The following is a 15024-nucleotide window of genomic DNA, read 5'->3' on the forward strand; positions in this document are numbered from 1 at the left end:
CTCAAAATAAAGGGATGGAGGAAGATTTATCAAGAAAATGGCAAGCAAAAAAAGCAGGAGTTGCAATCGTAGTCTCTGATAAAACAGACTTTAAGCCAACGAAGATTAAAAAAGACAACGAGGCCGGGCATGGTGGCTCACATCTGTAATCCCAGCCTTTGGGAGGCCGAGGCGGGTGGATTACAAGGTCAGGAGATCGAGACCATCCTGGCTAACACGGTGAAACCCCGTCTCTACTAAAAATACAAAAAATTAGCCAGGCGTGGTGGCGGGCGCCTGTAGTCCCAGCTACTCGGGAGGCTGAGGCAGGAGAATGGCGTGAACCCAGGAGGCAGAGCTTGCAGTGAGCTGAGATCGGGCCACTGCACTCCAGCCTGGGTGACAGAGCGAGACTCTGTCTCAAAAAAAAAAAAAAAAAAAGACAAAGAATGGCATTACATAATGGTAAAGGGATCAATGCGACAAGAAGAGCTAACTATCCTAAATATATATGCACCCAATGAAGGATTGCCCAGATTCATAAAACAAGTTCTTAGAGACCTACAAAGAGACTTAGACTCCCACACAATAATAGTGGGAGACTTTAACACCCCACTGTCAATATTAGACAGAGCAACAAGGCAGAGAATTAACAAGGATATTCAGGACTTGAACTCAGCTCTGAACCAAGCAGACCTAATAGACATCTACAGAACTCTCCACCCCAAATCAAGAGAATATACATTCTTAGTACCACATAGCATGTATTCTAAAATTGACCACATAATTGGAAGTAAAACATTCCTCAGCAAATGCAAAAGAACGGAAATCATAACAAATAGTCTCTCAGACCACAGTGCAATCAAGTTAGAACTCAGGATTAAGAAACTCACACAAAACCACACAACTACATGGAAATTGAACAACCTGTGCCTGAATGACTACTGGGTAAATAATGAAATTAATGCAGAAATGAAGTTCTTTGCCCCAGAACTTAAAGTACAATAAATAAATAAATAAATAAATAAATAAATAAATAAATAATAGCTATCTTAAAAAAAAAAAGAAGTTATTTGAAACCAATGAGAACAAAGACCCAAAGTACCAGAATCTCTGGGACACAGGTAAAGCAGTGTTAAGAAAGAAATTTTGTAGCCCTGAATGCCTACCACAGAAAGCTGGAAAGATCTAAAACTGACACTCTAATATCACAATTAAAAGAACTAGAGATGCAAGAACAAACAAATTCAAAAGCTAGCAGAAGACAAGAAATAAGAAATAAGATCATAGCAGAGTTGAAGGAGATAGAGACATGAAAAACCCTTCAAAAAATCAATGAATCCAGGAGCTGATTTTTTGAAAAGATTAACAAAATAGATGGACCACTAGCTAGACTAATAAAGAAGAAAAGAGAGAAAAAGAGGTATCACCACTGATCCCACAGAAATACAAACTACCGTCAAAGAATACTATAAACACCTCTACGCAAATAAACTAGAAAATCTAGAAGAAACGAATAAATTTCTGGACACATACACCCTCCCAAGATGAACCTAGGAAGAAGTCGAATCCCTGAGTAGGACGATAACGTGTTCTGAAATTGAGGTAGTAAGTAATAGCCTACCAACCAAAAAAAGGCAAGGACCAGGGAGATTCACAGCCGAAGTCTAGAGGTACAAAGAGGAGCTGGTACCATTCCTTCTGAAACTATTCCAAACAAAAGAGGAAGAGGGACTTCTCCGTAACTAATTTTATGAGGCCAGCATCTTCCTGATACCAAAAGCTGGCAGAGACACAACAACAAAAAAGAAAATTTCAGGCCAATATCCCTGGTGAACATCGATGAGAAAATCCTCAATAAAATACTGTCAAACTGAATTCAGCAGCACATCAAAAAGCTTATCCACCATGATCAAGTCAGCTTTATCCCTGGGATGCAAGCCTAGTTCAATATACACAAAACAATAAACATAATCCATCACATAAACAGAACCAATGACAAAAACCACATGATTATCTCAATAGATGCAGAAAAGGCCTTTGATAAAATTCAACACCCTTTCATGCTAAAAACTCTCAATAAACTAGGTATTGATGGAACATATCTCAAAATAATAAGAGCTATTTTTGACAAACCCATAGCCAATATCATTCTAAATGGGCAAAAACTGGAAGCATTTCCTTTGAAAACCAGCACATGACAAAGATACCCTCTCTCACCACTCCTATTCAACATAGTATTGGAAGTTCTGACCAAGGCAATCATGCATGAGAAAGAAATAAAGGTATTTAAATAGAAAGAGAGGAAGTCAAATTGTCTCTGTTTGCAGATGACATGATTGTATATTTAGAAAACCCCATCATCTTAGCCCCAAAACTCCTTAAGCTGATAAGCAACTTCAGCAAAGTCTCAGGATACAAAATCAATATGCAAAAGTCACAAGCATTCCTATACACCAACAATAGACCAGCAGAGAGCCAAATCCTGAGTGAACTCCCATTCACAATTGCTACAAACAGAATAAAATGCCTAGGAATACAACTTACAAGGGACATGAGGGACTTCTTCAAGAAGAACTACATACCAGTGCTCAAGGAATAAGAGAGGACACAAACAAATGGAAAAAAATTCCATGCTCATGGATGGGAATAATCAATATAGTGAAAATGACCATACTGCCCAAAGTAATTTATAGATTCAATGCTATTCCCATGAAACTACTAGTGACTTTCTTTGTAGAATTAGAAAAAACTAGTTCAAATTTCAAATGGATCAAAAAGGACCCTGTATAGCCAAGAAAATCCTAAGGAAAGAGAATAAAGCTGGAGGCATCATGCTACCTGACTTCAAACTATACTACAAGGCTACAGTAAACAAAACAGCATGGTACGGATGTATATATATGGAACAGAACAGAGACCTCAGAAATAACACTGCACATCTACAACCATCTGATCTTTGACAAACCTGACATAAACAAGCAATGGGGAAAAGATTCCCTATTTAATTAATGTGCTGGGAAAACTGGCTATCTTTATGCAGAAAACAGAAACTGGACCCCTTTCCTACACTTTATATAAAAATTAACTCAAGATGGATTAAAAACTTAAATGTAAAACCCCAAAACCGTAAAAACTCTGTAAGAAAAGCTAGGCAGTGCCATTCAGGACATAGGCATGGGCAAAGACTTCATGACTAAAACACAAAAAGCAATTGAAACAAAAGTCAAAATTGACAAATGGAATCTAATTAAACTAAAGAGCTTCTGCACAGCAAAATAAACTATCATCAGAGTGAACAGGCAACCTACAGAATGGGAGAAAATTTTTGCAAGCTACCCATCTGACAAAAGGCTAATATCCAGAATCTACAAGAACCTTAAACAAATTTACAAGAAAACAAACAACCCCATCAAAAAGTGGGCAAAGGACATGAGCAGACATTTCTCAAAAGAAGACATTTATGTGGCCAACAAACATGAAAAAAAGCTCATCATCACTGGTCATTAGAGAAATGCAAGTCAAAACTACAATGAGATACCATCCCATGCCAGTTAGAATGGTACTCATTAAAAAGTCAGGAAACAACAGATGCTGGAGAGGCTGTGGAGAAGTAGAAGTGCTTTTACACTGTTTGTGGGAGTGTAAATTAGTTCAACCATTGTAGAAGAGAGTAGTGTGATGATTCCTCAAAGATCTAGAACCAGAAATATTATTTGACCCAGCAATCCCATTGCTGGGTATATACCCAAAGGATTAGAAATCATTCTACCATAAAAACACATGCACACGTATGTTTATTGCAGCACTATTTACAATAGTAAAGTCGTGGAACCAACCCAAAGACCCATCAATAATAGACTAGATAAAGAAAATGTGGCACATATACACCATGGAATACTATGCAGCCATAAAGAGGAATGGAATGATGTCCTTTGCAGGAACATGGGTGGGGCTGGAGGTTTTTATCCTTAGCAAACTAATGCAGAAACAGAAAACAAAATCCTGCATATTTTTATTTACAAGTGGGAGTTAAATGATGAGAACACATCATCACATAGAGGGGAACAATAGACACTGGGGCCTACTTAATGGGGGAAGGTGGGAGGAGGGAGAGGATCAGGAAAAATAACTAATGGGTATTAGGCTCAATACCTGGGTGATGAAATAATCTGTACAACAAACTCCTGTGACACGAGTTTACCTATATTACAAACCTGCACATGTGCCCTTGAACTTAAAATGCAAGTTAAAAAAATAAAATGCAAATTAAATTTACAATGTGATACTATATGCAGTCATTGGAATTATGAACTTAAAAGATTTCAGAATAAGTCATATTGGCAAAATATAGAACAACCAAAATTCTTTTTTTCCTGTATTTTTAAAAAAATTTTGTTATTATTATACTTTAAGTTTTAGGGTACATGTGTACAATGTGCAGGTTTGTTACATATGTATACATGTGCCATGTTGGTGTGCTGCACTCATTAACATCATTTAGCATTAGGTGTATCTCCTAATGCTATCCCTCCCCCCTCCCCCGACCCCACAACAGTCCCCAGAGTGTGATGTTCCCCTTCCTGTGTCCAAGTGTTCTCAGTGTTCAATTCCCGCCTATGAGTGAGAACATGCAGTGTTTGGTTTTTTGTCCTTGCGATAGTTTGCTGAGAATGATGGTTTCCAGGCCCTACAAAGGACATGGACTCATCATTTTTTATGGCTGCCTAGTATTCTATGGTGTATATGTGACACATTTTCTTAATCCAGTCTATCGTTGTTAGACATTTAGCTTGGTTCCAAGTCTTTGCTATTGTGAATAGTGCCACAATAAACATATGTGTGCATGTGTCATTATAGCAGCATGATTTATAATCCTTTGGGTATATACCCAGTAATGGGATGGCTGGGTCAAATGGTATTTCTAGTTCTAGATCCCTGAGGAATCGCCACACTGACTTCCACAATGGTTGAACTAGTTTACAGTCCCACCAACAGTGTGAAAGTGTTCCTGTTTCTCCACATCCTCTCCAGCACCTGTTGTTTCCTGACTTTTTAATGATTGCCATTCTAACTGGTGTGAGATGGTATCTCATTGTGGTTTTGATTTGCATTTCTCTGATGGCCAGTGATGGTGAGCATTTTTTCATGTGTTTTTTGGCTGCATAAATGTCTTCTTTTGAGAAGTGTCTGTTCATATCCTTTGCCCACTTTTTGATGGGGTTGTTTGTTTTTTTCTTGTAAATTTGTTTGAGTTCATTGTAGATTCTGGATATTAGCCCTTTGTCAGATGAGTAGGTTGCAAAAATTTTCTCCCATTTTGTAGGTTGCCTGTTCACTCTGATGGTAGTTTCTTTTGCTGTGCAGAAGCTCTTTAGTTTAATTAGATCCCATTTGTCAATTTTGGCTTTTGTTGCCATTGCTTTTGGTGTTTTAGACATGAGGTCCTTGCCCATGCCTGTGTCCTGAATGGTAATGCCTAGGTTTTCTTCTAGGGTTTTTATGGTTTTAGGTCTAAGATTTAAGTCTTTGATCCATCTTGAATTAATTTTTGTGTAAGGTGTAAGGGATCCAGTTTCAGCTTTCTACATATGGCTAGCTAGTTGAAGTGCACATTTGCACATCCACTTTGGAATATTGATTGATAGTTCACTATAGCCAAATATACATGTGCCTTAAACCCAGGAATTCATAATAGCCCACAAGTGGAAAAAATCCAAAACCCATGAACACCAGAATAGACAGATAACTTATGGAATATTCATATAAGAGAAAATGACCTACAATTAAAAGACCAAATTAATGTTATGTAAGACAAAATGAATAAATTTCACATATTTAAAGGTACACAGCATGATTCCATTAATATTAAATTCAAGAACCAGCAAATGTAATCTGCAGGGATAGCAGTAAGTACAGTTGGTGGTTTTGGAGAAGTATTAACTAGGGTGAAAGAGACATGAGAGATGATTCAGGATGCTGAAAATGAGCTTGTCTGGGTGGTGGTTACATAGTTTTATAGATTTGCAAACTTGATCTAGATAGCCAGTTGATGTAACTTCTTTAGTGAATAAAAAGTGAGAAAATCAAAAAATTAAACTATGTTTTATGGTAAAACTTACCATCACCATAATATCCAGTGATAAACTTTGTGCTGGAATATGATGCTGATAAGTTTAACTATGTAGTTAGGTCCCACTGTCCTGTCATAATATTAGGCTATCTAAAAATGTGGCACTTAGAGGCATACATTTGTATGTGATTTTCTCTTCTCTTATGTATTAAATGTCCTCCAAATGCTGCTGCTAATCTTTTGAAAGAAGAAAGAGTTTTGTGTCTCCAATAGTTTAAAGTGAATCATCACCAAATGGAACTTACCTCACAAAGCACAGGCCGAAGACTCTCATTCTCAATTTGGGTGCATGGAACAGGGCAAAAACGGATGTTTTAATTTGGACTGCATCCAACTCCTTCTTCATGGTGGATCTCACAAGCTTCAGCAACAAAAATAACAACAAGCATTTGTGAGATGTCAATAATGTGTCGGGCATAGTGGTAAGTACTAGAGAACAAGATAGACATATTGTTAACTATCCTCAAGGAAATTTCTGTCTAGTGGGGAATATGAGCATTAAATAATTCATCTCATGTGTGAAGTGTTACAAAAGGTGTAGGAAGAAATGGGAACTCAGAGGAATTATATAGGAATAAAACCAGTTTAAACACTGAGCCAGTGATAGGTAAAAGCATTAACGAAAATATTTGCATTATAAATTGGAGGCAATGAAACGGTATTTTTTCAAAGGTTAAAGGTTTCTTTCTTATCCACTGGGCATGAAATACTTGTCCTTCCCTTGTTATGAGAGAAGCTGTTTATTTTTATAAGTCAATAGCTTTCTTGAAAGCTGGGTCCACTTTATGATTAGCTTCTGAGCAATTATTCTCTAGATATGCCAGGCAAGTGTTTGCTATTGTGAACAGTGCTGCAATAAAAATATGTGTGCATGTGTCTTTATGGTAGAATGATTTATAATCCTTTGGGTATATACCCAGTAATGGGATTGCTGGGTCCCCTCATGAGTGGAGTGCACAGAAGTGAAGGCAAGGAAAAAAGTTGGGGATGTGTTGGTGGAGTATGATTTTTGCCTAAGCCAGATATTTGAAGAAGTGAAATATAGTTGTTGGAAAGGAGATGTTTTTAGGCTTGCACAAGTCTGGCTTGGAATTTCAGCCCTGCCACTTGATATATTACTTATCTTAGGTGCTTAGTTTTCTTATCATTTAGAAAATGAATTTAGCGCTTCTTTCATAGGGATTATCTAATAATTATCTGAAGTCTTACATGTAAATATAAAAGGTATTTAGCGCAGGAGTAGACACATTATTTTTAAAAATAATATTAATTCATTTCTTACATTTATGATTTAGTGCAGGATATGGGAGACTTTTACATACAGCTCCAGTAAGTAAATATTTCAGGCTGTGCACAGCAAAAGAAACTATCATCATAGTGAGCAGGCAACCTACAGAATGGGAGAAAACTTTTGCAATCTATCCATCTGACAAAGGGCTAATATCCAGAATCTACAAGGAACTTAAACAAATTTACAAGAAAAAAAAAACAACCCCATCAAAAAGTGAGTGAAGTATATGAACAGACATTTCTGAAAAGAAGATATTTATGCAGCCAACAAACATGAAAAAAAGCTCATCATCACTGGTCATTAGAGAAATGCAAATCAAAACCACAGTAAGATACCATCTCATGCCAGTTAGAATGGCGATCATTAAAAAGTCAGGAAACAACAGATGCTGGAGAGGATGTGGAGAAATAGGAATGCTTTTACACCATGGGAGTGTAAATTAGTTCAATCATTGTGGAAGATCGTGTGGCAACTCCTCAAGGATCTAGAACCAGAAATACCATTTGACCCTGCAATCCCATTACTGGGTATATACCCAAAGGATTATAAATCATTCTACTATAAAGACACATATGTTTATTGCAGCACTGTTCACAATAGCAAAGACTTGGAACCAACCCAAATGTCCATCAATGATAGACTGGATAAAGAAAACGGGGCACATATATGCCATGGAATACTATGCTGCCATAAAAAATAATGAGCTCATGCCCTTCATCCATGTCCATACATGGATGAAGCTGGAAACCATCATTTTCAGCAAACTAACACAGAAGCAGAAATTCAAACACCACAAGTTTTCACTCATAAGTGGGAGCTGAACAATGAGAACACATGGACACAGGGAGGGGAACATCACACACCAGGGCCTGTCGGGGGATGGGGGGCAAAAGGAGGGAAAGCATTAGGACAAATACCTAATGCATGTGAATCTTAAAACCCAGATGATGGGTTGATGGGTGCAGCAAACCACCATGGCACATGTATACCTATGTAACAAACCTGCATGTTCTACACATGTATTTCAGAACTTAAAGTATAATTTAAAAAGTTTAAAAAATGGAAATAATATCAAGCATCATCTCTTACCACAATGGAATAAAACTAGAATTCAGTAACAAGGGAAACTTCAGAAACTATACAGACACATGGAAATTAAACAATATGTTCCTGAATGACCAGTGGGTTAATGAATAAATTAAGACAGAAATTAAAACTATCTTGAACCAAATGGAAGTGGACACACAACATACCAAAACCTATGGGACAGAGAGAAAGTGGTACTAATTGCAAATTTATAGCAATTAGTGCCTACATCCAAAATGTATAAAAACTTCAAATATTGGCAGGCACAGTGGCTCATGCCTATAATCTCAGCACTTGGGAGGCCAAAGTGGGTGGCTCACTTGAGGTCAAGAGTGTAAGAGCAGCTTGGCCAACATAGTGAAAACCTGTCTTTACTAAAAATGCAAAAATTAGCCAGGCATGGTGGCACATGCCACCCAGCTACTTGGGTGGCTGAGGGAGGAGAATCACTTGAACCTGGGAGCTGAAGGTTGCAGTAAGCCAAGATTACACCACTGCCCTCCAGCCTGGGTGACAGAGTGAGACTCCATCTCAAAAAAACAAACAAGCAAGCAAACAAACAAATAAAAAAACTAAACAATCTAATGATGTGTCTTACAGAATTAGAAAAACAAGGGCAAACCAAACCCCCAAAATAGTAGAAGTAATAAAGATCAGAGGAGAAAGAAATGAAATTGAGAGAAAACAATACAAAAAATGAACAAAAGCTGGCTTTTTGAAAAGATAAACAAAACTGACAAACTTTTAGGCTAAGAAAAAAGAGAGAAGACTCAAATAAAATCAGAAATGAAAAAGGTGACATTACAACCAATACTGCAGAAATTCAAAGGGTTATTAAAGGCTGGTATGAGCAACAGTATGCCAATACATTATAAAAGCTAGAAAAAAATGAATTCCTAGTCACATGCAACTTATCAAGATTGAACCATGAAGAAATTCAAAACCTGAACAGACCAATAAGAAGTAATGACATTGAAGCCACAATACAAAGTCTTCCAGCAAAGTAAGCACAGGAACTGATGATTTTGCTGATGCATGTTAACAAATATTTATTGGTTTTTATTTATATTTAAATTTTTTTTGAGATGCTGTCTCACTGTTTTGTCCAGGCTGGAGTGCAGTGATGCTTTCATGGCTTATAGCAGCCTCAACCTTCCAGGCTGAGGTGATTGTCCCATTTCACCCCCTGAGCAGCTGGGACCACAGTCTGTACCACCACACCTGGCTAATTTTTAAGATTTTTTTTTTTTTCTTGTAGAGATAGGGTCTATGTTGCCTAGGCTGGTCTTGAACTCCTGGACTCAAGCAATTCTTCTGCCTCAGCCTCCCAAATTGCTGGCCTTACCAAACATTTAAAGAATGAGTACTAATCATACTCAAACTATTCTGAAAAAATACGGGAGGAGAAAATACTTTCAAACCCATTCTATCAGGCCAGTATTACTCTGATACCCAAACCAGACAGAGACAGATAAAAAAGAAAACTACAGGTTAATATCCCTGATGAATATTGATACAGAAATCCTCAATGAAATACTAGCAAGCCAATTTCAATGACACGTGAAGAAGATTGTTTTTCATGGCCAGGCAGAATTTATGACCAGGAATGCAAGGATGGTTTGACATATGCAATTCAACCAATGTGATACATCCTATGAACAGAATAAAGGACAAAAACTGCGTAATCATTTCAGTTGATGCTGAAAAAGCATTTGATAAAATTCAACTTCCCGGCCAGGCGCGGTGGCTCACGCCTGTAATCCCAGCACTTTGGGAGGCCGAGGCGGGTGGATCACAAGGTCAGGAGATCGAGACCATCCTGGCTAACACGGTGAAAGCCCGTCTCTACTAAAAATACTAAAAATTAGCCGGGCATGGTGGCGGGCGCCTGTAGTCCCAGCTACTTGGGAAGCTGAGGCAGGAGAATCACTGGAACCCAGGAGGCGGAGCTTGCAGTGAGCCGAGATCGCGCCACTGCACTCCAGCCTGGGCGACAGAGCGAGACTCCGTCTCAAAAAAAAAAAAAAAAAATTCAACTTCCCTTCATGATAAAAACTCAAAAAAATCTGGGTATAGAAGGAACATGCCCCAATATAATAAAAGCCAGATATGATAGACACACAGCTAGTACCATAGTAAATGGATAAAAACTAAAAGTCTTATCTCTAAAATTCAGAAAAAGACAAGGATGCTCATTTTCACTACTGTTTTTCAACATAGTACTGGAAATCCTAGCTAGAGCAATCAGACAAGAGACAGATATAAATGGCATCCAAATTGGAAAGGAAGAAGTTAAATTATCTTTGTTTACAAATGATATAAGCTTATATTTGGGAAAGCCAACACTCCACAAAAAACTATGAGCTGATAAACAAATTTAGTAAAGTTGCAAGATACAAAATCAACATAAAAAATAAGTGGCATTTCTATATGACAACAGTGAACAATCTGAAAAATAAATTAATAAAGTAATACCATTTGTAATAGGTACAAATAAAATACCTAGGAATAAATTTTTAATCAAAGAAGTGAAAGAGCTCTACAATGAAAACTATAAAGCACTGATGCAAGAAATCAAAGAGAACACACAAAAAATGAAAATATATTCCATGTTCATGGATTGGATTAATCAGTATTGTTAAAATGTCCATACTACCCAAAGCATTCTACAGATACAATGCAATATACCAATGATATTCTTCACAGAAATAGAAAAAATAGTCTTAATGTTTTAATGGAACCACAAATGACTTAGAATAGCCAAAGCTACTCTGAGTAAAAAGAATAAAACTGGAGGAATCATGTTACCTGGCTCTAAATTATACTACAGAGCTGGAACTACCAAAACAGCATGGTACTGGCATAAAGACACAGACCAATGGAACAGAGTAGACAAGCCAGAAATAAATCCCTATATCTACAGTGAACTGATTTTTGACAAAGGTACTAAGAACATACTTCAGGGAAAAGACAGTTTCTTCAATAAATGGTGCTGAGAAAACTGGATATCCATTTGCAGGAGAATGAAACTAAGCTGTCACCATATAAAAAACCAAATCAAAATGGATTAAATGCTCGAATCTAAGACTGCAAACTATACATCTACTATAAGAAAGCACTGGGGAAACTCTCCAGGTCATTGGTCTGGGCAAAGATTTCTTGAGTAATATGCCAAGCACAAGCACAGGCAGACAAAGTAAAACTGGATAAATGGGATCACATCATGTTAAAAAGCTTCTGCACAGTAAAAGATATAATCAACAAGGTAAAGAGACAGCCTGCAGAATGGGAGAAAATATTTGCAAACTACTCATCTGACAAGGGATTAATAACCAGAATATATAAGAAGCTCAACCCTCATACACAGTTGGAGGGAATGTAAATTAGTACAATCACTACGGCGAATATTTTGGAGGTTACTCAAAAAACTGAAGATAGAACTACCGTATGATCCAGCAATGTTACTACTTGTTTTTTTTTAAATTACACTAGGTAAGTGTTTATTAAATTAATGCTACTCTTCAAAAGTTGCATATAATATTACACTAGGCAAGAATTAGTGCTGCTATTCAAAAATTGTATATAATATTACACTAGGTAAGTGTTAATTAAATTAATGCTGATATTCAATTATTAATATCAAACAAATTAGAAATAAAGCATAAGTGTTAGCTTTATATGGATCACTACTATAAGGTAAAAAGATTCAAAAAGCCCAGGAGTTCCATATGATCCAGCAATGTTACTACTTGGTTTTTATCCAAAGGAAATGAAATCAATATTTGAAGAGATATCTGCACTTCATGTTTATTGCAGCAACATTCACAATAGCCAAGATATGGAGGCACCCTAAGTGTCCATCTACAAATAAATTGATAAAGAAAAGGTGATATGTATACGTGGAGTACTATTCAGCCATAAAAAGAATGAGATTCTATCATTTGCAGCAACATGGATGAAACTGGAGGTCATTATGTTAAGTGAAATAAGCCGGACACAGAAAGATGAACTTTTCATGTTCTCAGGAACATTTGTGGGAGCTAAAAATTAAAACAATTGAATACATGGAGATAAAGAGTAGAAGGATGGTTAGCAGAGACAAGAAAGGGTAGTTGTGGAGGGGGAATAAGGTTGGTTAGTGGGTACGAAAATATAGTTAGATAAAATGAATAAGGTCAAGTGTTTGATGGTACAACGGTGTGACTAAAGTGAACAATAATATATTGTACATTTAAAAATGACTAAAATAGAATAATTGAATTGTTTGTAACATGAAGAAAGGATAACTTCTTGAGATCATAGATACCCCATTTACTCTGATGTGATTATTATGCATTGTATGTTTGTATCAAAATATTTCACATACCCCATAAATATTTATAACTACTGTGTACCCATAATAATTAAAATAAAGAAAAAAGAAATGGCTTTGGAATACTGTTATGAAAACATGGCCTAGAGATGGTTTCTTAAGATCCCAGAAAGATAAAAGAGTCAGTGTATTATTCAGAAACAAGGGGCTCTCTAAAGAGATTAAAAATGTGTCTCTCAATAAAAAAAATACAGCCTCTAGGATACTTAGATGCACTGGTCTCTCACCCATCTCAGCAGGAGCCATAGGTAGAATAGAGCTTATCTCAAAGATGTTTGTTGCTGTGAATTTTGTCTAATAAAAATAAACCCCTATGGGTTGACAGGTGATCTGCAATGTTTTTGAGAAATCTTTAGTGGAAAAAACACTGCACACGTGATAGCGTGGGATAGAGACAGTACAAAATGAAAAAGGCTGTGTAGCCCCACAAATCTTGCTGGTGAAAAGCTGAATAAGAGTACCATTCAGCTGCAAACATGTTCTTTTTCATGAGAGGAAAGAAAACTCGTAAATTGTATCCAAGAGGGAAGAGACTGTAGCAGAGAGCCAAATTGCTTTCATTTTCCATGCCTTGAGACCTAATCAAGGAACTTCTAATATTTGCCTGGCTGCACTTCATAATTGCTCTGAACTCCTTGTACCTCACGTCTCTCCCATTTTGATCAGGAATATCTGCAGTAGTTATTCCATGCTGCTACCATTATTGTATGTTGGATGTGTTGGAGGCAGATGTCTTGTGTCTTTAGTTTCACAGGTCAATTTATACAAACACAAAGGTCCTATAGTTAGAGAACTACATATAAGTAGGCTTGTTCACACTAGAACTTAATTGAAATTCTGGACTTTGAGCACATGCTATAATGAAATAATACTTTTCCAGACATTGTACATGTGTCAATTTACTTAGCATATCAGAGGGATGAAATCATTTGGGGCCAGAGGCTAGAATCTTTGTGTTTTCCTTTACTAACATGTTCTTCTACAGGGCATTTGCTCTCTTTCAGGACTGACATGTATTTATTAGTTTTGCTTATACCAACCAGTTCATTTTATCCCTGAAATGCTATTTGTCTTCCTTTCTACCAGCTAACTCCTAATCCTTTTCTGACCTATTAAGGCTAAAGTGGATACTTCCTCTGTGTTTTCTCAAAAATACTCTGCATATAACCATATCATAGCACCTATTCTATATTATAATGATCTCTTAATTTTTGTGTCCCATAGTAAAATTTAAGTTCTTTGAGGTCAGAGTCTCTGACTTATTCTCTTATCAACATCTAACAATACCCTGGTACACCCTGGTAGACAATAAGCATTTTTAAAGGAATGAGTGAAAGAGTGCTTGAATGAGCCACGTCAGGCTCTGGCTTCCAGTCATGAGAAGAAAAACTTCAAAAAAAGAAAAATTCTCAGCTGTTTTCTGGCACACACAATATTAGTACCCCTGATGAAGACAATGTAAATGCCAAAAAGGTCTTTTATCTATTTTACTGCTGTATCCACATTGTGCAGAACTTTATTTGACTTATATTTGGTGCTCAATGGGATATTTATTTGAATTATTGAATAAATACATAAAGGGTCAAAATCACATTTAAATCTATCTTCTGTATGATTAATTATAATTTATTTTATTGGCTTTCTTATTTTCCCCAGAGGGGACCATGAGTCAGTAAAATAGTGAGAAATAAATTGTGTTTTGATTACTTTCCCCTATATGTCTAGGGTAAGAGCATGAAAATTTCCCAATCAATTTAATTAAACAATTATATCCACTTCTCCCAGTATATTTCAATATCTATATCCAAATCTTTGACAAAAGGAAAGATATATATATTTTATCAGGACAGAGATGTAAGACTCCACTCATAGAAGTCTAATTCTGTCACTCCAGGAACCTAGACTAGTGTGATTGTGAGGTCATGTTTTCATTTAATCACAGCAATCATTTCCCCTTTCCAGATCACCTCAGTGGTCAGTGTCTCTTCAGTATTCTTTTTTCCATTTATGTGTGCAACTCTTCTAAGCTCCTTTAAGCCCTCATCTAGCTGATTGTTGATAATCAGCCACCGAGCAGACTCCACCATCTTCCTGATGAAAGAAGACAACATAGGTATAGTAAACAATTACTTATTTGGCACTTAACCTTTAACATGAAATTCC

The 15024-nt window shown here is 36.7% G+C and overlaps 1 protein-coding gene and 1 long non-coding RNA gene across 2 annotated transcripts in view; one reads left to right on the forward strand and one right to left on the reverse strand.

Moving 5' to 3' along the window:
* Positions 1–15024, forward strand: part of LOC129525238 (uncharacterized) — a 204240-nt gene that overhangs the window by 154861 nt on the left and 34355 nt on the right. The window lies entirely within an intron of this gene.
* The window catches only part of SLC22A24 (solute carrier family 22 member 24), a 65864-nt gene that overhangs the window by 10212 nt on the left and 40628 nt on the right, over positions 1–15024 (reverse strand). Inside the window, exons 5-6 of the mRNA XM_055354349.2 lie at positions 14829–14952; positions 6358–6473 (exon numbers count right to left, since the gene is read on the reverse strand). Of these exons, the coding sequence (XP_055210324.2) occupies positions 6358–6473; positions 14829–14952 (240 nt within the window). The remainder of the gene's footprint in view (positions 1–6357; positions 6474–14828; positions 14953–15024) is intronic.

This window comes from Gorilla gorilla, chromosome 9, assembly GCF_029281585.2.
Source record: "Gorilla gorilla gorilla isolate KB3781 chromosome 9, NHGRI_mGorGor1-v2.1_pri, whole genome shotgun sequence".
Taxonomy (NCBI): Eukaryota; Metazoa; Chordata; class Mammalia; order Primates; family Hominidae; genus Gorilla; species Gorilla gorilla.